Source organism: Corvus brachyrhynchos, unplaced genomic scaffold (genome assembly GCF_000691975.1).
Source record: "Corvus brachyrhynchos isolate BGI_N302 unplaced genomic scaffold, ASM69197v1 scaffold283, whole genome shotgun sequence".
Taxonomy (NCBI): domain Eukaryota; kingdom Metazoa; phylum Chordata; class Aves; order Passeriformes; family Corvidae; genus Corvus; species Corvus brachyrhynchos.
This window is the reverse complement of record NW_008237409.1, coordinates 2393406-2417020: the sequence shown is the minus strand read 5'-3', so window position 1 is coordinate 2417020 and position 23615 is coordinate 2393406. Positions and strand designations below refer to the sequence as shown.

General features: G+C 46.7%; 1 protein-coding gene across 1 annotated transcript in view; it reads right to left on the bottom strand.

Moving 5' to 3' along the window:
- Nucleotides 1–23615, bottom strand: part of TBX4 (T-box 4) — a 33077-nt gene that overhangs the window by 8825 nt on the left and 637 nt on the right. The window contains exons 2-4 of the mRNA XM_008631168.2: nucleotides 23041–23135; nucleotides 11211–11330; nucleotides 9456–9603 (exon numbers count right to left, since the gene is read on the bottom strand). Coding sequence (XP_008629390.1) covers nucleotides 9456–9603; nucleotides 11211–11330; nucleotides 23041–23135 — 363 coding nt within the window. The remainder of the gene's footprint in view (nucleotides 1–9455; nucleotides 9604–11210; nucleotides 11331–23040; nucleotides 23136–23615) is intronic.

The following is a 23615-nucleotide window of genomic DNA, read 5'->3' as shown; positions in this document are numbered from 1 at the left end:
CAGAAGGTTTTTGTTCTGTGATTGCTCTTTGTGTTCAGGAACCCTTTCTTCTCCATGATTCCCATGCCCAGGAGAGCTCACAGCAGCAGCTCCAGGTGCTCCAGCCGGGATGGGAGGTAGTGCATGGAGCTTGTGCTCTCTAAACCCCCTCTGCTGCTACAGGTCCCCCTGCCCACAGTAGCTGCTGCATTATGCACCACTTAAATGCAATTTTTACTGTTGACGTTTTCCAGACAGCCCTCCCTGCTCCCCAAGAGAGAGAACGAGGAATTTTTGGCATTTTATCAGCTTTGCATCAAGCCTCTGAACTACTTTGTGGCTGTTGAGGTGCAGGGGGTAGATCTGAGAGGGTCGGCTCAGGTTTTGGGCTGGAGCTTTTTTGTTCCTTTCATGTACCAGCCACTCATAAAACAAAGTAACGCCCGAGGGACAGGACTGTCATAAGAAGGGACATTTCAATTCTCAGTAATTAAGGGTTGAGCCATGCTGATAAATAATGGTTGTCTGGAGCAAAAGCTGGGGTTTGCTGAGCTCTCCTCACTGTCTGTCCCACACTGCCCACGACAGGTGACTTTTCCCCAGAGCCAGAGCAACTCAGCCTCAGGATGAAGAAAACAACTTTAAACTGAGATTTCTAAAGGGAAAATAAGGACCCCAAGTTTTGATACACCCTGCATGAATAGCCTGTGTTCCCCCTCCAAAGCAGGATCCACTGGGCTATAACGACCCCTTTAAAAAGGTAAGTGTATTTTTAATAACATCTTCAAAGCCAAGGAGTCCAAACAATTTCCAAAATGAACAAATGAACTTCTTGGAGCCTGATAGAAGAATTCAGGAAAGGGTTTCTGACAGATGCTCAATGTTTCAGTTGTGCCTGCAAATCTGCCTGGAGGTTCATCATGGAAAAAACCCTAAATGGCCTAATTTTGCCACTGCATTTACAAGGTTGGGATTTCTGTCCCTTGCACCGAAGTGAGTATTTGCCCACCTGTCTCAGTGTAATTCCTGTCAGAATTTGAGTGTGTGGCTCCCCACCAGCTGCACAGGGGATTTCTCACATCTTTTGGGGGGTCAGCAACAACTCTCTGCATAAAACCAACGTTTCACAGGCTTGAGAACAAGAACTCCACACACCTTCCTCACCTGTGCTTGCTGTAATCCCTGTGCCTTCAAAATCCCTACAAACCACCCCAAAAACAACCTTTAGCCACAAAACACCGCGTCTGTGCAAAGTGAAATGCCAACAATTCAGGCTAAATAGTTTTCAAGGCTGCTTTGGAAAGCTAAAAATACACAAAACAAATGTAAATTCCACTCCAGTGACAAACATCAGTGGAAAGATTAACTTCAAGAATTGTGTCAAAAATGAGAAGTATTTTAATGGATGGGACAGAGCACTGAGCAGTGACGTAGGAGCCCTCAGCCTCAAAGGTGATGCTAAAACAATAACCTTGTATTCTCCTGCACTTACCTTTCTCATTGCAAGGTCATGGGGAGCTTAATTCAGTGTCAGACACTGCCACAAACATTTTGAATTTGTTTTTGTACAAAATGTAGAGAGTTTGGGATAGGCTGGATGCTAAAAAAGAAATGGTGTTGCCTCATCTTGCTGCTGGTGTGTTGGTTAGAAGGGAATTTGAGCATGATGAAGGACAAAGACAAAATTAGGAAGGGAAATGAGAAAAACAGTTTCCTGAGGAAATTCAGGAACTGAAAGCTTCTCTCTGCAACTTGGTGTTCTTGTCCATTTGTCCACAAAAGAGCAGCCCAGACATGGATAATATATATAAATAAATAATAATATTTTTAATGTATTAAAACCAAAACCAAACCAAACCAACAAATGGTAAGCCAAACAGATATCCCAACCAGAATCCTTAATGGATGGACCATGCCTAATTTAGGAAGTATTGGCTCAACAGTCCGCCACAGGCCCTGTGGGGATTCCATCTCCCACCACCACCACCCCAACACTCTCTCTGCTTGGAAAACACACATTCCAAGAAAAAAATCTATTTTAAATATGAGAAATGGCATCTTTCATCTCTAAGAGCATCACTGGGGAAGCACCAAAAGGCTGCAATGAAACCACCTGCAGGGACCCAGTAGTGGGGACCCTCCTGGGCTGCACTAAGAGCTCCTGGATATTTTGAGAAATGTTTTGCACCTCTTGGCTGCTCCCCTGCCCCTGGAATTGCCTCAGTGCTGGCAGAGGAGCCAGAGCATCCCCAGGGTGATGTCACTGCTACCCCCTCCATGTCACACGTGCTGACCAGACTGTGAGACAGCCCAAGCCCAAAGTCCAATGTGAGCTTATACAAACATCCTTTTAATTTTTATTTTTACTTTCACCCCCATCTCCCTCCTTTGTGCTGCTCACACACTTGCACCTGGAATTTCAGCTGTTAAAGAACTCAACTTCTTCATTTTTTTGTCATTCCCCAATCAGCAAGAAATGTCGAAAAAAAGGGTGCCATTTGCTCCTCTCACTTAATTTTACTTAGGAAAACAAACTCCTCTAACTTCTAATCTCTCACACTGCTGAGTAATGTCAGCTCCAGGGCTCGAGGGCTTCAGCCAGTTTGCAGGATGGGGCCCAAAGGCCGGGAGCTGAGCAGGGGAAATGGTGCCACATTCTTTGTCACAAGGCAAACTCGCATTGAAATCACCAGTAAAATGTATTTACTTTCATATGAAATTTGGGGAGTTGATTTAAGAGCTCCCTGTTTCGCCAAGGTATCAGATGTCATATGATGCAGTGGTTGCTATGGCAACCCCCCTTTTTATATTGAATAGTAAATGGCTACGAAAAAGCCACATAATTTTATGGTTGCTCCCAGGGGATCACATAACTAATATAAAATCTTGCATTTCAATATATTTTCTGCTTCTTTCTTCCTTCCCTCTATTCTTTCAAAGTGAAAAAGCCTTTGAGCTGAGGCTGGCCCTGGTCCCGCATTGGGACTCAGAGCTGGAGCGCAACGGCCCAAAACAAAAACCTGACAATCCCGGTTTTTTGCATGGAAAAATGGTGTTTTAATCAAGGAGGCTCTGCAGAATCATCTCAATTAATATTTAGAGCATTTAGTGGTATAAGGCACCCAAACTGAAGGGGTTTTTAGGAGTGAATGGTTTGGAGGTGCTCCATCAGCACCAGAGCTGACCCAGCTGTGCTGCCTGGGATGTGTCCAGGGGGATGTGGGATCACAGCTCCCTCTTCTCCTGCATCCTGGGACTCACAGGGACACCTCACCCCAAAGCCAGCCATGAAAATCACACCATCATTTACATTGGGGAAGACCCTTAAGATCCTCTAGTTCCACCAAATAAAACATTATATCCCACACCCTCTCCAGCAGATAAAACACGAGGTCTAAAATTCCCTGAATCTCATCCCGTGGATTTTCCCTTTCCAGGGAAAGATTCCCTTTGCTCTGCCCCAAGGCAGGGACAGGCTGCAGCCCCCACCAGCACAGGCTGGGCTCTTCCCAGCCAGTCCCAGTCCTGAGTCCAGCCAGGCTGCTCCTGCAGGGCTGTGGAGGAGCCTCCCAAATCCACACGTTTGTCCTGGCCGTCGGCACAGCAGGGAATAAAAGAAAGGCTGGAAAATCCTGGGAAAAGGTTCAACATGAGCTCAGACAAACAGTTCCTCACAAGATGGCCAAAGCTGGGATTTCTGGGTTTTTTCTGTCTCGGTCCTTTTTCATCTCCCATCAGCTGGAATTCATCAGGTGTTTCCTGGCCTTGGGATACAGCTTTGGGGTGGATTCCACCTCCACTCTGGCACGGGAGGGTTTTTCTGGAGGGACCCCAGGTGTGACATCCTGGGACACCCCAAGTGTCACCCCCACGCTGTCCCCTGCCCTCCTGCCCTGCCCAGACAGTGACCTCTTCCCCTGCCCTTCCCCAGGCCGGCTCCCACTCCAAACTAGACCATTTCAGGATCCGATTCCAGTTAAATTTTACCAAAATCCACTGCATTTGACTCACATAAAGCAGCAATGTAACAACAAAAAGATTTAACAGACAGAAGTAAATCTTCTTTTCAACCACCAACTCCACTGGCCGCTTTTCCCCAGCTATTTAAATGGAAACCCTGGATCCATTCATCCCTGTGGAACACACACCATTCCCAGTGGCACACAGTTCTGCTCCGCTCCCTTTTTTTCTCAGCAAACAATGTAAAACTTCACATCAGACTTTGTAATTTATTTGGGCACCACTATTGCTCTGACTTCCTAAAATGAATGGGTACCAAAAAAAAAAAAAAAAAAAAAAAGAAAATATTCTTTTCATGGATATTCTTTCAGCAGAAGGCTTAGTGATGCTCTATACATCATAAATATAAATATAAATATAAATACATATTGCATATATTCCTTATATATATATATCAGAAATCATATATACTATTAAAAAGAAATCATATATACACATATATAAAATACATGTCATATATATATACATATAAGCCATTTTTTACTGAAAATAAGGGTGTGAAAGTGCTCTCCTGCTACAAAGACACCACAGCATTGCTCTGAGCAGGACAAGAGGGGTGAGGCTGTGTCCTTTCCCCCCAGGCAGGATTGCCCCTGGGAGCTGCTGTGGCCCCATCCCTCCCTCCCTCCCTCCCTCTGGTGATCCCAGTGCCGGGGGGAAGCTGCTTCCAAGGCAGCACATAAACCTCCCACCAGCACCCGAGAGGAAACTGCTTGGCCACAAGTCATAAAGCAAACAAATAAAAAAATTATGAATCAAAATTAGGGTTTTGCAAGATTAGCAGGACGTGAAGCTAATTAAAAGCGCCTGAGTGCGTCTGACGGGCACAGGCAGAAAAAGGCTGAGATTTAATTAATAGAAAAATGAAAAGGAAACCCCAGGACTAGGGGAAAAATTAAGGCTTTCAGTGATAATCACATAAAACCAAGTGTGCAAATATTAAATCTGAAGAGAAATAACAAACATCAGCTTTAAAGAGTAAAGCCAGTAAACAGCAGATTTGGGTCAAGAAAAACAGGAATATCACTTAAAACGCTGTCATGAGTGACAGGGCATCTATAATATCCTGTAGCTTTAAACCTCACTTGGTTACATCTCAGAAACTACAACAAAAGCTTTATTTTAAAAGTAGATACAGTAATTAAGGCAATTAAAAGGCACCAGCAGCAGCCCAGGAGCAAGGTAGGTACAAGGCTTGTAACAAAACCAAGCCCTGCAATGCTGAGGAGGATTAAATTAAATATTTACTTTTATTTGTCACAACCTCCACTTCTAATCTCCATTTATTACTTATCTCCTTCATTTGTTTGCTTGTTTCCCTGCAGGAATACCTTTATACATTCCAGAATCTATTCTTCATATTTTTTTCAAGAAAATAATTTCCAATTGATCTGGTCCCAGTCAGAACCTCTCAGGAACACTGATGTGATGCTCCTGCCCTTTCCAAGCTGGCCTGGCTGCAGGAGCTGAGTCCTCTGGCAGAGAGGTTTCATTTCAGTGGAGTCACTGACAACAACAGCACAACAACAGCACAAACCCCTCCTGGGATGCTCTCGCTCCTCTCCCATTTTCCAGCCAGTGAGCGCTGCCCTTACGTGACTCTGAGCGCTCACAGCCTGCCCAAAACCAGGCAAGAGAGGCCTGGGAGTAAGGCTGGAATGTTTTCTCCCAGCTGCCATCCAGCTCATCGTTAACTCCTCTGGGTACTAAAAGCCCCATTCCTCAGATCCTCAGAGAAGGATCCCGGCCGGGCTCCTGAGCTGCCAGCACATGTCTGGAGCCACCAGTTCTGTTCAGTCCTCCAGCCAGTGCCCAAAAGGCCTCCCCATGTCCTCCCTACAACCTCACTGCAGCTCTGAGCTGCAGCCCCTCAGCCACCCCCTCATGGCCCTTCACACCCCCCTGTGCACCCTTCACCCGCTGGGGCTGGGACCTGCCCCACAGCTCCATAAGGATGATCTCACGGGCACCTTCCACCCTCTGTTTATGTACTTTAAACCTCTGAATAAAGTGGAATTCCATTCCTGAGGATTTATCACTGTGGAGAGACACACTTGCTATTTTCCCATATTGCCCTGAATCAACTTTCTAAAGAGGTACAGGTGTTATGTTCCCCTTTCCAGCAGAGATGGGATTTTTGTGCATCCTCTACAGCTGAGATTAGCACAAAAAAACCTGGAGTGATGGAGCAATTCCTGTTTTTACACCTGGAAAACACAGCTAGGCATTTCCCAGGCAGCATCCACTGGGTAAGGGATGTGCCATCCTTGCTGGCACTTACAAGATAATTTTCACCTCTGCAAATGCCCTGTTACTCCCGTGGCATCAGAGAGCAAAGCACCAGCCCTGCCAGCATCCCTCATGCTCATAATCACTCACCAGCCCCACATAAATCAGAGGCTCTATCAGGCTGATTATCTCTGCATGTAATGCTTTGAAAATACATAAATTCAGATTTCACTCTAAGCATAGGTGGCTTACAGTGCTTTCTTTGGGATCAGATAGACCTCACTGTAGCTAAACATTACAGTGGCTGCTGATTTCTTAATCCATTCTCAACATGAACGTTCCTCAGTTGTTAAGCCTGCTGTGAAAGAAGCCTTTCATGGATGAAAAATCCCCCCGGAGCAAAATATACAGCCCACGTTTTCAGGCTGTGGTGTGTGAGCTGGGCACAGGCTTACCTGCCACAAAACCTGCTCAGCCACAGGGGTTTGAGGCAGATTACAGAGCTCTGAATTTGTTCTGATATAAAACCTGCTCAGTTTTACCTGCCTGCATTGACAAATGCCTCCCATGCCTCTGGCTGTAACTAATAATTTACCACAACAGGTAACAGGCCAGGGGAAGCAGCAGGAGTGAGGTTTGTGAGGCTGGAGAGGAAGGGCTGGGTGTCAGAGAGTGAGGCTTTCCCACATCCCCAGCACGGTAAATAATCTCCAGTCTAATTCCATGGATTGCAGCAAAGGCTTCAACTCCACAGTTTATTAATTAAGATGTTTATCTTACTTATTTTAAGCCTCAAATGTGCCTCCACTTCTTATAAACTCCGTGGGGCTGCTTGTCCCTGGTATTAAGCAGCTATTGCAGTGCACAGACTCAGGGCATGGATTCATTTATCAACGGAATAATGTGAAATTTCTGCCGCCTTTCAGGTGAGATCCTGGGAGCTGGCTCAGAGGAGCTGCACCCCATATAGGGATGGGGACACTGCAGTGGCCAAGAAAACTGCCCCAGCCAAGGCTGCAGAAATCCTCACTCCACGTGGTTTTGAGGTTTGGAGGAAATCAAAGACAAAAGGAAAGGCAGGCAGGCTCCGCTGGCGCATGGGAAGGCAAACAAACCCTGTGGCTTTTCTGACTTGTTTTTCTTAGGGAGCTTTAAGAAAGTGTTTGCAGTCGCTGGGAACAAATTCCTAGAAATGAGAAGCTGTTATTATTCCTAACGTAATGCCTTCGTGGGACAGGCCCTGCCCGGCCCCGGGACATCGGCCACCCCTGCAACAGCACAACAGCTCTCAGTGTGAGTTGATGGGAGCATTCCCCCTCTCCTGGTGCAGGGTCCAGCTCTCCCCCACATGCACCACAAAAAGTGCAGCACCACGTCTCTAAAGCAGATTATTAATTTAGAAGCCTAATGAGGAGCTCTCTGAGAATGGGCTCAATCCCACTTAGCCAGGCAGGTTGTCAGTGCCTGAACTGAGCAGCAAACCAGGCACTTCAAATAGATTATTTCAGGCATTTTCCCATTAATGACAGAGGAAAGGTGCTGGGCAGTGGTACAAGGCTGGCATGGCTCAAGGGCACTGAGCAGGATTCATCTGGAGCCATGGCATGGTGGATATTACCCCAAAACCTCAACTAGAGTCCCTACTGTCTCACTAGGGAAATCTTGTGGGAAGACAAGCAGGCTGTTCATTGGAAAGGGGGGGGGGGTGTTTAAAATCTCCCCTGTTAAAATGCAGCATTAAAATCTCAGTTAAAAAATGACAAAGTCAGGAAAAGCAAACGTTTAAAGTTGCAAAACCAACACGGCACATCCTGTTTGTTTTACAGCCACATCGCACATCCTGTATGTTTTATGGTTTACATTTTACAGCATAAACAGTCGTATATTAAGCTGCAGAGTTAACCAAGAGAAAAACAGAGAGCAAAAACTGCCACGTGCGAAGCCAGGGGGTCGGGATGGCTGTGGCACCGAAACGGTGGCAGGAGTGGCTCTGTGACACTTTTACTGTGCGAGCCCTGATGCAGTTGTTTCATTTCATTTCCGTGGTGCTTCCCCCCTTCAGGGGGAGCAGAGATGGGCTGTGATTAATAACAGCAGCATTAAATGGTGCCGGGGAGCCTTTGAAGTTCACACATGTTTCAGTGGGGTCAGTAGGTTGGGGAGGGGGTCAGGGCCCAGCGCGGGGCTGGGTTATCACCGGGTCCCTGTGGCACCGGCGACGCGCGGCACCAACGCACGGCTTTCGGAAGCTCAAAATCTGCAAAAAATTACAAACACTGGCAAAAATTCTGGATTTTTAGCAGTGTTTTAAGCTGGTGGGGTCATCCTGCCTATGGAGTCAACCCCCTAAAGCTCCAGCTGATTTAGCTGTTTCAGAATTGCACTTTCTGGACAGCTTTGGGAGGCATCAGGATGTGGACTCCAAATGAAAAGCTGCTCTTTAGAGGCTCGATGCACAATCACTTTAAGCAAGACAGATACACCCCTTCCCACTCTGCACCCTTCTCACAGCCTCCCTTGCCTCCCAAACTGCTGCTGCTTAAAACACCATCAGGTTAAAAATCACATTTTGATGATATAAATTAGATTCTCTTACCTGTGGTACAAAGAGGAGCTGATGGCTCTATACCTAGAAGAATTTTAAACTCTCTTCCCTTCCTCTCACCAAGGACAGTTTATTTTTATGTGACTTTCAGCTCAAATTGTGCAAACCAGACAGGTCTGTGTTTTTATATGCAGTATCTGAGCACTCACTCTCCTGGCAGGCTGGAAGGGTCCTTGGTCTGAGTTATTAAATGCATTGGGGAAGATAACTGTGTGCTCCCCACCTCTGCATTCCCAATACACATGAATCAAGATTTTCCAAATAAAATACTTCATCTTTTATAGGGCTGCCAAAGCCAGCTTGGAAAATCAGGAGTTTATGCAACCTGTTTCTGTGAGCTGCATGTACCACGTGCCGGGCTCAAAATCCCACAGCACTGCCTGGAAAGTTCCTGGGCACAAAAGAAAATGTCGGTAGCATCCAGCAGGACACAACTGAGCCAGTCATGGCTGTGTTTCCAAGAGCAGGGGAAGCACATGGACCCTTCCCTTCGCATTAAACACCTCCCACAGCACAAAACACTGTTGTTCCTTATGATTAAATGAACTGTGACATCCCGCCATCAGCCCAGACACAAACTCAGCATTGCAGGCCCAAACCCCTTGCAGAGCGTCTCTCTTACATGTCCAAAGGGATCCAGGTGGTTGTTGGTGAGTTTTAGCTTCTGGAAGGACACCAGCTGCCGCATCCAGTGGGCTCCCGTGGCCGGGGAGTCGGGGTGCACGTACAGCCGGCCTGGCATGGCCGGCTCGGCCTTCCCAGCCACCATCCTGCAAACACAGAGGGACAGATGGCATCACCTTGGCACAGCCCAGGCACAGGAGAGCTTTTTGTCCCTGGATGCATCCCAGCGACCCTCTCGCCAGCCCTAGGGGGATGCACTGGGACACGGGGACTGGGGGAGGCTCCTGCTGCCCATGGGGTTTTTGGGATCCTTGTTTCAGCATCACAGGCTGGCAGAGTAACCCCATCCCTGCTCCCACGTTGAATTTCCTTGGGGCAGTGTCTCCACATTGGCACTGGTCAAGGAGGAGATCTTGTCTGGGTTTTTGGAAGCCTTCAAAGAACTTTCTGCAAAGGGAGATGGCCCTGAACAGCTCCCCAGGAGAAAGTACCTGTGGGCAAGAGTGGAACTGGTGTGGCTGCACCCTTCACAGCCTTTCCCAGTGGGAAGGGGCTGCTTCCCACTCTGGGGCTGCTCCCAGTACCCTTTTGCAGTTCCCCTTGCCCCACACCACTCCCAGCTCTCATGGACACAAGGCCCAGCCATGAGACATCATTTAGTGGCAACGCCCTCATTACTCCACATTGTTCTCCTCTTATAAAACCCCAATAAAAGTAATATTACCAAAAACAACAGAAACTTTCCACAGCAATAAAAGGAAACGGAGAAACAGCTCTAGGGCTGGCAAAAACTAAATTAAACAGAGTTAACAACTATCCATCATCTCGGGTTCAATGTCTGAAACACATGAAGTGGCCACTGTGGCACAGAGACCCTCATTCCACTCCTCTTCCCCAGCGGCATTCCGGGACAAAAGCACACGGAAAAGGGATTTTGTTTTTAAACTGGAGCAGCCAGTTTAAGTGCAAGTAAATTATTACTGCTTTCTGGGATGTCACCGGCCTCGTTCCCTGTGAAATTTTCCACTGTTTTTCACCAGGCAGCAGCCGGTGGAAGGGTTTGGGGAAACCACAGCGAATAGTGGCAGTGAGGGAGGCTGCCCAGCATTTTGTGGGGGGAAATCAAAAGAGAAAACAACACGTTTCCTTTGTCAGAAAGCAAAAATCCCAGCTGCCTCTTGGGTAAGTAACTTCACTGGGAAAGGAAGGGAAAAATAACAGAAGACAATCAGGGCTCTGAGTAAACCACCCCACATTTCACTTTATAGCTGCTCTCCTAAAAGCAAAATATTACTATAGAAGAAAGGAATTTAAAACTTTTCTTGAGTCACATAGAGACCTAATTTTGAGGGCCAAAATGATCATCCTGTCCAGCCTCTGGTACAAGGCAGGCTGTGGTTTTACCCTCCTACACTGCACGTGTAGGATAACCTGTGCTTGTCCTAAAGCATCTTCTCCAAGAAAACTCCCCAGCCTAGACACTTTGGGGATGGACAACTCACCATCCCCAGCAGCACTTTTTTCCAGCAGTTAATCACCCAGCCTGTTAATAATATTTCATTTTCTATTTGTCTCCTTTAAACTTCCAGCCCTGGCTCTTGTGTCCATCATTGCTCCACCAAAAAGAGCTCCAGGATGTTGGCATCCTTCCCATGGGAAGGTGTTTATGCCGGTTTCTAAGTTTGCATGACAGATGGTTGATCCAAATGCAATTTTCCTATGGAAAAGAAGGCAAACAGAAGTGTTGTCTTACCATTTATTGTCACAGAATTTGTACCGGTGGTCGTCGGCTGGGACGATGTCGATCAACAAAATGTACTTGGTCTTGGGGTTCATTCCAGTCACTTTGACCTTGTAACTGGGAAACATCCTCCTTAGGAAAAGCAGAGGGGTATCACGTTAGCACTGGAAGCACTGGAACTTATCACAAAGCACTGGAACGATGGAAGCGTGGAGCAGCAGCCCAGAAAACAGATCCACCATCAAGTGAATTCACGTGAGGACAAATGAGCTACAAAATATTGCTGCTTTTATGTCCCCTGAATTAAACTCTCTCTTTCGAGAGAGTGCAAAAGGGGGCACAAATTTTGATGAGGGTATAGTGAAGGGGGGCTATGGGGCAGTGCCAGGAAAAGGAAAGTGCAGAGAGAGATATGGGGGGATCAACACACCCCTGTTTGTGGGAGGCTTGGACAAGGAGCCCTCACTTCTACAGGAAGCTCTACCTGGCTTATGGCAGCATCAAAATTGCAGATTTCTTGCTGCTGCGGAAGTGTTTGGAAAGTCAGGAGACCTGACTAGATTTCAGAGGAAAATGAGACATGCTTTGTCATTCACACGATCCTAATATCAACCAGGTCCCCCACTACTCCTGTGTTCCCTCCAACAAACTGAGAACTGAGGATCAACAAAGCCTGTGGGAGACAAAGGGTTAAACCATGTGGTGGTGCAGACAGGCTCCTCTTGCCCTCCCAGATTTCCCAAATGCACAGCACGCCCATTAAACCTTGCTGGAGCCACGAGCATGGCAGAACTTCCCACCAAATGTGCCCATCCCACTGGCTTCAGCAACCAACACCAAACCAGAGAGCCACACAAACCAGGGCATCACTACAGAACATTTACATGTCTTACAGACCTAAAGAGTCTTTGTGATACTAAATAATATCTTTTTATGAAGCTGTGGCTGGGAAAACAGCAGATTCCATCGCAGTCTGGTCTTGCAATCCAAAGGAGATGGCCCAAAGGGATACTGACACTGCCATGGGCTTCCCAATCCCTTGAGACTGTGTCAGCAGCCAGGATTTGCAGGATTAGGCACTTCACATCCTCAGAGTAACTATTTTCTTGGCTTCATCTTCCCCACCTCCTCCTCATCCAGTAAAAACACCCAAGTCAATAGAGCAAACTGGCTCACCACAGCTTTGCAGCCACCGGCCAGGACACAAAGTTCTCCTTCCCGTCAGCACAAGGGGATGGAGGATGAGAACTGCCTCATCCTGGACTCCTTCTATTTACGTGAATTAAGATGGGCCCAAATCCTGATGCCATTTCTCCATCAGACATCGAGGCCACTTTGTCCCCCACTTTATCCCTCTTTTCCTGAGCTGGTCCAGGTCTGCAGCAGCATTTTGTCGCTGCTTGGGGAGAAGGCAACAAAATGGGCCCTGTTCAAATTCGTTTCAATTGACTCTTTTAACCGCCCTGCATAAATTCCAGATGTTTACCATGTAATTAGCCTGGACTAAATAGGGGTGGTTTACCAATGTCCCTCTTTGATTTTCATTCATAAACTCTGCACTCCTCTTAACCTTGTCCTCCTACAGGTAAGCACCTGGGTAAATACAGTAGGACATTTCAATTTGTGAATACACAGCCCAATTCACACATTGAAAAAAATTGTATAAGGAATCCAATCTGAATGCCAAGATTTTTTTTTTTTTTAATTAGGTCTTAAAATGGCATTTAAAAATGAAACAAAAAAAGAAAAAAAAGGGGAGAAAATTATTAAAAACCAGAAATGAGATGGACACAATTTGACAGTTTGTCATACCTGCACTGGGGATTTTTATAACATTGAGCTTCTGAATTTCTTTTTTCCTCAATCATTTCATTTACTGTAGAACATCCAAGCTGCTAAAGTAGCTGAACTGATATATTGTAAATGTTAAGTGCTTTTTTAATGGCATTTAAAATTAAGCTTCAGCATATGGAGTTCATATAGCATGGACATGCCTGAGTTTATAATGTTCTTTAGTATAGCCCTCTAAAATAAATACAAAGAGCCAAAGTACTACTATAATATATACAGCTGAAATTCTTTAAGGATAACAAATGGGGACTCACATCTGATTGAAGGTGTTGCTTAACTTGCAAACCACTCACTATCTCGCAGTGGTAGCATTGTACTCAGCAGTCCACAGACCCAGCTACAACCAAGTTTGCCAACTCTCCACATTCTTTTCCAGGAAAACACAGGGTAGATTTTAGTAATTTGGCTGTGCGTGGACATTTCATCATTATTATTAGCTGCTGCATTTTGGCCTTAAATAAAAAATATGCGACTAATGTGCTGTCCAGGGACTTGTCAGTTTAATTTTCTTAATGAAAACATATTTCTCAACCCCTTGGCAGAGGCTCATTTAGTAAATATCTCTTCGCAATATGATACAAACATGGGTTGTGCATTTCTGGTGGGAAGGCATGACAAACCCGAGAGCTGGGGCCAAGGAAATGCAGTCATAGAGACTGAATTAAAAAGAAAAAAAAAGCAAGAGACAGCACCTAATATCATGTCCTGGCCCTTATTAAATGTCCCATTTGAAAGAAGGGAGCAGAAAACCACGATGGAGGCACCGGGCTGCACCAGCCCTGCCCGGGAGCGAGGCCGTACCTACAGTGGCTCTATAGAGCTCCCTGTCAGCCCTGGGAAGGGGCCAAAAACCTGCCTGCTTCCCCAAATTTACTACAGGTCAATGGAGCTACTCACAGCCACGAGAAGCTGCAGCTCAGCAGTAGCTTTGCATGAGCAGCCCCTCTGGCAGCTCTGTGCCGGCAGGAGCTCCAGGGCGGATGGGCGGCTCCACGGAGGATGCTCCACTCTGGCCAGCTCCTGGACAATAGGTTGCTTCATCATCCATTGCTCGGGGACCAGCAGAGGCACAAGAATCACCCAGTGCTGCAATAAAACTTGCCAATGTCTTGCCAAGCTCTGGGAAAGCTCAGCCTGGCTTTGGTGGGAGGTCTGAAGCAAGACCCAGGCAGATCCGTTTTATCCACCCTCCTTCCTGCATGGCTCCAAACTGGGGGAGAGCTTTGCTGCACAGAAACTGGGGACAAAAAATGGGAATTTGGGGCTTCCTGAGGAGCATCTGCAAGCAGGTGGCATCTGCTCCTCAGGGCACCTCCTGTGCCAAGGGGAGCTGCAGCCCTGCCTGGGCAAATGGGGCAGCTCAGCGAGGTTCAGTGTTGAGCACGAGTGCAGCACAGCAAAACCCAACTCTCTGGTGAAGTTTGAACCACCAATACTGAGGATATTAACTGCAGCAATTCCTGGCTTCATCATCTTTTGTTCCGACCCAAAACCTGTTTGGACACAGGGTCCATGGGCTGGAGCAAATGCCCTGAACAACCAATGCCAATGACAACACCATCCCTGGGGTGGGGACATCCAGCACTGGACCAATTTCCTTCCAATTTATACTGCTTTTTTTGAAAGCCACACCAGGTGTGTGTCCAACCCAGCAGCACACCTTAGGCAGAGACAGCAGGGCCACTCAGGGAGCAGGGCCCAGCAGCCACCACCAGCCCCACAGCTCCCTTGCCCACCCAGGGACCGGCCACGAGCCCTCGGAACACCCGTGTGACACACAAGGGATGCAGCACAAGCAGCCAAGCACCAGACCCAGCAGCCTCTTCTGCAAAACACCAAATTGGTAGGACCCCAATTATAGGCACATTCAAACCCATTTCTCCCTCCCTCCCTCCAGCTCCGGCCAGAGCAGAAGGGACCATCCAGACCTGTCCTGAGGGCCTTGTGTGCCCCTCAAAGCTCTCTGCTGGGTTTAGTGGCTTGGACAGGCACGTTCCTGTCCTACTCCCTGCACTGCAGCTCTCACTGCCCTTCACAGGTCAAACCTTACATCAGTTTTTATGCTCACAAGAGAAAGGCACCCTCAAAGAAAGCGATCGTGGGGAAAGGCTACGGTGCCTCCTGTGTGAGCAGGACACCCCACATGGCATTAAAATCTCACAGTCTGGCACCCAGTGATGCTCTGGGGAGAGCAGAGGGGCTGAGCCTGGCTCTGGGGACCGTGGGCAGTGAGAGTAGGGTTGGCATCACCAGAGCTTGGCACCACACTGCCACAGCCCCAGCTAAACCCTTCCCTGCAGATGAAATGTAGCAAAAACAGTAAAAGCCAGGAAAATAAACAAGCAGCACAATTCCACAGGCCTCCCAAGCTTCAAAGATGATGTGCTAGTGAATTATTTGTTCTGATAATGAAGCAGTCACTGCTTAGCTAAGTTTATGCTAGGCACATTTTATCTCTACATGATATTCACAAATTGTTTTAAAATGAACTGTTAGAATAAGCATCTCTTGTTTATTTATTTATACTATTACTATCCAATCCCCTTAACCGTGGAGCAGCTGCTGACATGGAGCCAAAGCTTCTATTATGTTCAAACAAAGTTTAATTGATGTGTAATTGGCTGGTTGGATTTGGAAGTGAGCGATAAGAGGAAAGCTTTGCTTTCCTTTGGGGCAGCAGTTCCCAGCCTTTCAAGCTTGGCCTCTTTGTGGGCATCTCACGTGTATTTTAATCCCCATATGAGCAGGTCTGGTTGATCCTGGAGAGATGGGTGGCTGCAAAGCTCCCATGTGCAATAAAATCTTATTTTTTGGGCAGTGGATAGCAAACCAGAAAAGTGGAGAGGATCAGAGCTGACTGAGGAGCTCAAATACTCCTCTGAGCTGTGGCTGTGCTGTGCCACGCTGCACATCAGCGACAAACCCTCACTGGCCTCCTGCTCACCAGGATTTAATCTGGCCTTCACTTAGATGCCAACACCATTCCTGATGTCCCTGTGGATGCATTAGCTGGGAAGGGATGTCTCTGACCAGCACAGGGTAAGGAGGGAATTCAAACAGTATTTCCATAGAGGAAACTGCATGGAAACAAAACACCTGAGCAACTCAAGCCATGTCCTCACCATGGACAAGGCTGTCAGTGCTCTCTGAGGCCCATGGGTTTATGAGGACTGGTGCTCATTGCACATCCCTGAATGTGGATGGTCCTTCAGATACTACAGCGTGCTTCTTTCTGTCCTTTCAAGGGGCTAAAAACATCCCCAAGCACTTACTAGCTGAAGTTCTATTTTTTAAGACAATAAGACAAAGATTTCCAAAGACAGACAAAGATTTTACAGTCCTTCCTTTTGGGGTGGTCAAGTAAAGCAGTGACTGATTTTTGGAAGCTCCTGTGTGGTGCTGCCTGGGAAGGTGCTGCCTGTGGCAGATCAGGCTGCAGAAGGATCAGAAAAGTACTGCTCACTCAACATCTTGGCTAACAAGCCATGTCATGGCTGCGCAACCACCTCCTCAGAACCTGCTGGGCATGCTGAGATGCCACCAGAGATGGTTTCAGAACACCGAGGCAGATGACACACCTGCATCCCTGAAAACAACTAATGTGGCCCCAAATTCTTCTTGAGAATTGGCCATGGCTGCTTGAGGATGCTTCTCCTTGTCTTCATTGTTAGAAGGGAAAAGAATGGTGTCCGGAGGCTTCAAGAACTATGTCTCCGTCCTGATGACCTTTCTTCATTTTTTTCTAATTGCCCTTCTTTTGACAAGTATTTCTTCCACTGACTTAACGCATCTTTAAAAATAATATTCTCCAGGGCAGATTGAAACAAATTTGGGGATGTCAGCTGTTTCTTTTAGCCTTTTAAATGGCATTTCCTTTTTGATAGATTCTTGCTTTCAGAAAATACTTTAGAGAGATCAAAGAGTTTTTCAACAGGGTCCCATTTTCCCAGTATATCCTAACCCTCAGTCCCTTATTTCTCTTATCACCCACGCCACTCCGTTATGACGCTCTGTATACAAAGTAAGAGCAGTTAACTTTGAAGTGCTGGATTAGCCCATGCCAGATCCTTGCCTCAGAATAACAAACAATACAGGTTCAACAGGAGTTCTCATCAGTAGTTCATTTTTCAGCCCCAAATTCACTGTCACTAACACAAGCAACATTGAACTCTCAGTCTATGGGCAGATAGGAGAGATTTATCTGGTGGCAGGACCATGACCTAGTGATGAGAAGGTCAGACAGTTAAGGGATTTTTATATTTTGGAATGGCGAGGTTGTATTTTTTCCTTCTGGCTAGCACATCTAATTTTTAAATAAAACATTGTTTCTCACATACTTGAGAACTTGGTTAGCTGGATGGCTGCTTTCATGGTCTAGAAACATTTCCTCTCTTTGCCCCATGGTGACTCGAGGCACAGGCAGGCTCCTGGCCACGGGCTGCTTCTCTGGGCTTTCATTTTGCCGCAGCTGAAGGTCCCAACGTGCCTGAGGATGGGAGAGGTGGTGCCAGCAGCACCAGCAGCACAGCACAAAGGTGCCTCAGAGAGAACCTGGGCAGGAGCGTGGCCACCAACAGCAGTTCAGGGCAGGTTTGCTCCCTCTCCAGCCCAGCTCCCTCGGCAGTGCAGCCCCTCCTGCTCCACGTGGGCTTCGGAGGAGCCGAGGCAGCCTCGGCACTGGTGGATCCATAGCCCCAGTGTCCAGGAGCCTTTGAGGCAGCAGCAGAGCCCCAGCAGCGGTTGGGACCTTCCCCAGCTGGTCTGGCCTTGACCAAAGCCTCCCCTCACCCTGCCACCGCTCCAGTGTAAGGACAAGCAGGGAAAGCTTTGGGAACACCCTTAACCATGAACATCCCATGTCTTTAAAAAGCAGGGATTGCTGCTTGAAGAGAGAAGTGTATTAGGAACTAAATTCCCACCCCTGCCCTGCTCGGCGTGCACAAGCTCTGTCTCCCTTGCCAAAGCTGTCGACAACTTTAGCAGCACAGCCAAGAGCCATTGGAGTTTGCTCCTGCTTTTTCTCTAAAAGCAGGAGTTTGCCCGAACAGGATAATTCCAGGACCCCAAATTTAGGAGCAAGCAGATCAAACATTCCTCAAATATCTATTTTATTTCTATGTTTTAAATTGACGGCTCACATTCCTTCGTTGATCTTGGACATTAAGGTTTGCTTTTGGATCAAAAACCTTCAGCAGAAATTCTTGTAACTGCCTCAAAAGATTCTGGACAAATATTTCCCTTTAATTGTAATGAGAACTGGGCATCCATATGCCCCACAGAGCCATGGAAAATTTAACTTTTAAAGGATTATTCACACAGGAAAGCTGCACCAGCTTAGCCAAAGCATTTATACTTCTTCAGACCTTGATGTCCTAAAAACTAGTTTTATTTTGGTTTACTAAAGTTGATTAGGAACAGATTTTTTTTCAACTGAAATAAGCCACTTTTAAAATGAAACTTGAACATCTAAAGAGGATTTGCATCTTTTCCACACATGCAAGCTGCTTTATTGATTCTATTTTTTTCCTCTGCAGCATTTTCCTACATACGCTTCTTAAAACCTGCTACCATAGAGACCAAAGCTGTCTTTGTACCTGTGCACATCCTGCACTCCAGCCAAAACTCAAATTCAGTATCTCGAGCCTCCTGTTACATCTCAGGGATGGTTCTGCTACCACAGAGAAATGACATGTTATTTTCTCTTCAGGAACTGCTCACAAAAAAGTGACCAGGCATCCTGTGAACTGGCATTTTTTACTGCTTAGACAAAAGCTTTATCAAACTGTTTGTCCTTGGCAATACCTGGATAGAAATTGCAATGCTGCAAAGACTGGCACCATGGCAAAAAACCTAGGGAACAGCTAAATAAATAATCTAACAGAAAGAAGAAATCCTGAGCCAGGAACACTGTGGAAGCAAAGATTAACTTCCAGCAGAAATAAAGTCTGAAAGATGAGATTTCACAAAGAATGGTTTGCCATGAGCTACAAAAAAATTCACAATTGTTCAGTTAAATAATAGCACATAAAAGCAAGAGAATGAAATCGGAAAGCCAGATTTATAATGAAGTCCCTCATTTGCTTTCTGCTTTCCCCACCCCTTGTACAATTTCACAACTATGGAATTCCTAAAATCCCACAGGAAAGGTGTGCACCCTGCTAGGACAGAGCGATGCCCCCACAGCAGGGCGGCCAGAGGGGAGGACTCCAGATGTGCAGCTGCATCTGCATCCTCTAATACACCCTGTGCCCTTTATTAGCATCTAGATTGATTTGATTAATTTGATTGAACAGGACCTCATCGACTGGAACTTTTCAGTGGTGGTGGTTTTTAGGGTATTTTTTGGTTAAATATTTTTTCTGGGGGGAGGGATTTTTTTGGTTGGTTTGGTTTTGGAAGGTTTTTTGTTTGTTTTAACACACACATATGTGTATGTGCATATATATACACGGGAGGGTTTGTGAAAAATTATTTCCAAAACCAGGCATGCACAGCTCGCTGTGGGTGCTGGACTCATTCCCCCATCCCTGGAAAGTGCCCCAGCTGGGTGAGAGCAGGGACGGAACCGGGATGCTGGAGCGTGGACCAGGAGCGGCCGCCCCGCCGGGGTTCCACGGAGAGGGGCTGCTCCCAGCCCCCCGAACAACGGGATTCCCTCTGCCTCCCGAAAAACCTGCCCTGCAAAACGCCCCTCGCCAGCAGGGCAGTGCCTGAAGGGATCACCCGTGGCTGCCGCTTTTCCTCCCGTTCCCCTCCGGTTTGGGCAGCCCGCGGGTACCCAGCGCTCCAGGCAGCGCCGGGGACGCGGCAATCTCTGCACCGCATCCATTCAGCCTTTTAAAACCATCACCGGATAATCCTCTGGAGGAGAAATCCGTAATTAGAGCAAACCTCAAAGAGGAGGAAGGAGAGGAAGGCTCTGAGGGATGGAGCCGGCGCCCATCCTGCGGGCGCTGCCACGGGTGCTCTAAGGGATCTGAGCGCTTTTCTCCAAAGTTCAGGAAACTTTGCTAACATAAACTTTTTATCTTTTGATGATCCTTTTAATATAAAATAATCTCTTTTTTTTTCCCCTCCCACAATGAAGCAGTCGGACATTAAAAAGATAGCGAGTGCATTTTAAAGATGTTTCCACTTTATAAATCAAACTTTCTTGGCAACAACATGATTTCTATTTCAATGCTGAGCTTGCTGTGTTCTCCTAGTATCTCCTACAGATCAGTCCTAAGAGGCAGTAATAATCCCCTAAAGTAATTCTCAGCCCTAAATTCTCGATAATTTATAGTTGGCTCGTTCTGTGGAGCTCTACAAAGAATGAAACAAATGACTCCCCCCTTCCCCCCAACTAAGTTATCAATATTTGCCTTGTTTATACAAAAAAGCTATTTTACACCATTGCCATGGAATTAACGCTTCCGCTGAGCTTTACATTTCCTCTCCATTGAGTGAACTTGTCATTAAAGTCACTCTTTTTTTTTGTTGTTTGAAATTTAAAAATCAGGCTTCCATTTCTTTTCGTTTGTGCCCCTTGAGGTCAGACAGACCTACGTTTAAATGATTTCAACTAACGGCATTCAGGGGCATCTCTGTGCCTGCTGGGAGGGGGATTAGAGTCCTAATTAGTGCCTGCAATTAGCCGCTTTCCCTCTTTCCACACCCTCCCAATGCTAAATGCAAGTGCACACAAATCTCCATTAGCCATGGGTTTTTTTAATTGGGTCAAGAGGAGGTTTATTATTGCGACTCTCTGTTTAAACAGCTTGGGTAAAATAAAATCTGCATGAAGTAATAATTTTCATTTTGTCCTTTGCATGGGGATTACCAGCAGATTCCAGCTCGTGGGCTGCCCTGCCCTCAGCACGGCCACGCGCGGCATCGCTATGGACCGAGACTCGAGCCGCCACGGGATTTAAGCTGTTCGCTGTTTCGGCCATTCTCATGCTAATTATTTTGTGTATTTTTGCTGTCGATGCTGCCTCAGAGCCCAGCCCGGGCTGGGAGACCGAGCCCGGTCCTGGCACCGGCGGCGCGGGGGCTGCGGTCCCGCTGCGGAGGCTCCGGGGCTGTGCCTCGCTGCTAAAAACCTGCTAAAAACACCGATAAAAGAAAGCCCTCGCCCTGTATTTTGACACCATTTGCAGCCCAACCCAGTGAAAAAAAAAGGTCCTTTTGTTTCGTGTTATTCATCAGCATTTCAGCCATTTCTTCCTTTTTCTTTTTTTTTAAATTCAAAACTGTTTCTAAAAAGAAATTTAAATTTCTCTTAGCTCGATGGCGCTGCACTGATTTTTGCAATTGGAGAATTTGGCTCGGGTAACTTAAAAACCACGAAGTTTTGTACATCTTGTGGTCTACTCCCCATCCCATCCTCCTGAAAGGTGCGCTGCCAGCTCCACCGGACAAGGAATGTGGGACTGAGCCCTATACATATGGAGTTGTTTAAACAACCCACGTTAAGACTTACAAAGAGATAACATGCACGTTTGGGATGCTTAAGGTCTAGAATTTGGTAAAGATATTACACGTTCCCCTCACAGACACACTCAGATACTATAAATTAAGGGTGAAATATCTGAGGTCTTGATCCCCTCATCTGAGCTGACTCAGGGAGCAGACCTATCCAAATGAATCCGGCTCTTCCCATCAGCAGACGCTGCAGAACAAGCCCTGAGATTTTATACACCAAAATAGGGTGTGATAAGGACAGAGTTACCTGCACAATCACTTCATAAACAGCCACACAGCAAATAAATGGAAGATTCCCGGGACGTACACACCCTCTCCAGGGGGACTAACGGGAATATCTTGCTTATTAGAGTACAACTGCCCTACACCGACCAGCTGCTGCATAGAGCAGCACTGCCGGGACAGAGGAAAGCAGAGGGAGAACGCTCACCAATCCCAAAAATCCAGTGCCGAGGGCTGGGTTCTGGGTCTCACAGTGTGAGCAACAAACAGGGGAGGAAAGTCACACACACACACTCTATGAGCACCCCTGGCTGCCCTGCACGAAGGATCAGAGACAACAGAGAAATAAAGAATGCATAGAAATTATTTGTGGGGTTTTTTCTCTGTTTTCTCCCCGCTGTTTGAGTCTGCCTGCACAGCTCGCTAGCACGGTGTGAAACAAGCAATGGCAGGGCATGGCAGAACTTCTCAGCTGTGCTGGAATTAAATTTTAACACCTCAGTTTTTCTTTCCCAGCAGCAGCGAGGCGAGCCCGCTGCCGCAGAAGCCAAGGACAGATACTTTGGTGCCCACGGTGACACCCGGCTAATTTTCTTGGGAATTATCTGATTCCCGAGCCAGTGATGGTCTGAGGTGTAATTCTGATGCTTAATTTTCTGACATTAATTCTGCTATCTCCCACCAGAGCAGCCCGGGCAGGAAAGGAGCCCTGAGCAGATGCAGGGCTGAGTCCTTTGGGGAACTGAAGCCTCTTTGAGACTCTGGTCTCCCTCCCTGGGTGTGCACACGGAGGGGGCTCTAATTTGGTAAAAATAATAGATTGTTTCCAAGGGAAAACAGATTTTTTTTTTACCCAGAAGTGGCACCCATTTCTCTTTCAGTTTTGAGATTAAAAGAACCTTCGTACTCCTAAAACTCTGGTGTAAAATATCCCAGCACAGGTCTTGATACACGACACAGAAAAGGGAAAGGGGTTTGCTTTGTGGGGAAAAAAAAATAAAGCCACAATTATGCTAATATCCTAATTAAAAAATAATTTAAAAAAAAAATTACCAGAGAGAATCGGGACTAAATATTCCAAACGACTCCACATTTTCTTGCATCTACAGTCCAATTGCCACACTCAAACATATGTACAGTTTACACTGAAAAAATGATCTTACTAAAATCTGCAATCACAATATTTTTTAAATGTCACTGACTGTGGCAGCTCTGCAAAACCCAGTCTTGGCAATTCAAAACCCAGTCAGGACATTTCATAGAGATCAGAAGCAATACATGTTTGCAGGGAATTTTTACTAACCTGCCTGCTTTGGTTATTATCATTTCTGTGCCAGCTTCATGAAATTTCTTCCATAGCTCCTTCTCATGGAGATAGACTTTGATATTTTCTATTGTCTGCAAAAAAATAAAGATAATGAGAACAGCAAGAAACGATGGAGAAAACCTGGGAGAAGGGCTGGGAAGGGCCGTGGAAGGGCTGAGGCTGGGGACACCCAGGGCCCACGCTGCAGCCGAGGCTCCCGGCAAAGCCACCAGCCTGTGCGGGAGGAGGATGGAGTCTCAAAAATTCCACTGCCCTTTGCCAAAAGTAAGAGAAACAAACGGAGGCCGGTTTTAATTGCAGACTTTCACAACCAGGCAGGACACTGCGGCTAAATGGAATTTTTTTTTTCTTTTTTTTCTTTTTTTTTCCCTAGGGGAAAAAAAGTCTGTTGGGGTAGACTCGCCCTAAGGCTCCCAAAAACCAGGGCCAGGAGCAGCCGTGAGGACACCCACAGGGACAATGGCTCTGTGTCCAGGGCCGCACTTTGTGCGTTCCACGGGATGCTGGGAACATCGCAGAGGCACGGCTGTGCGCTGGGCGAAGTCACAGAA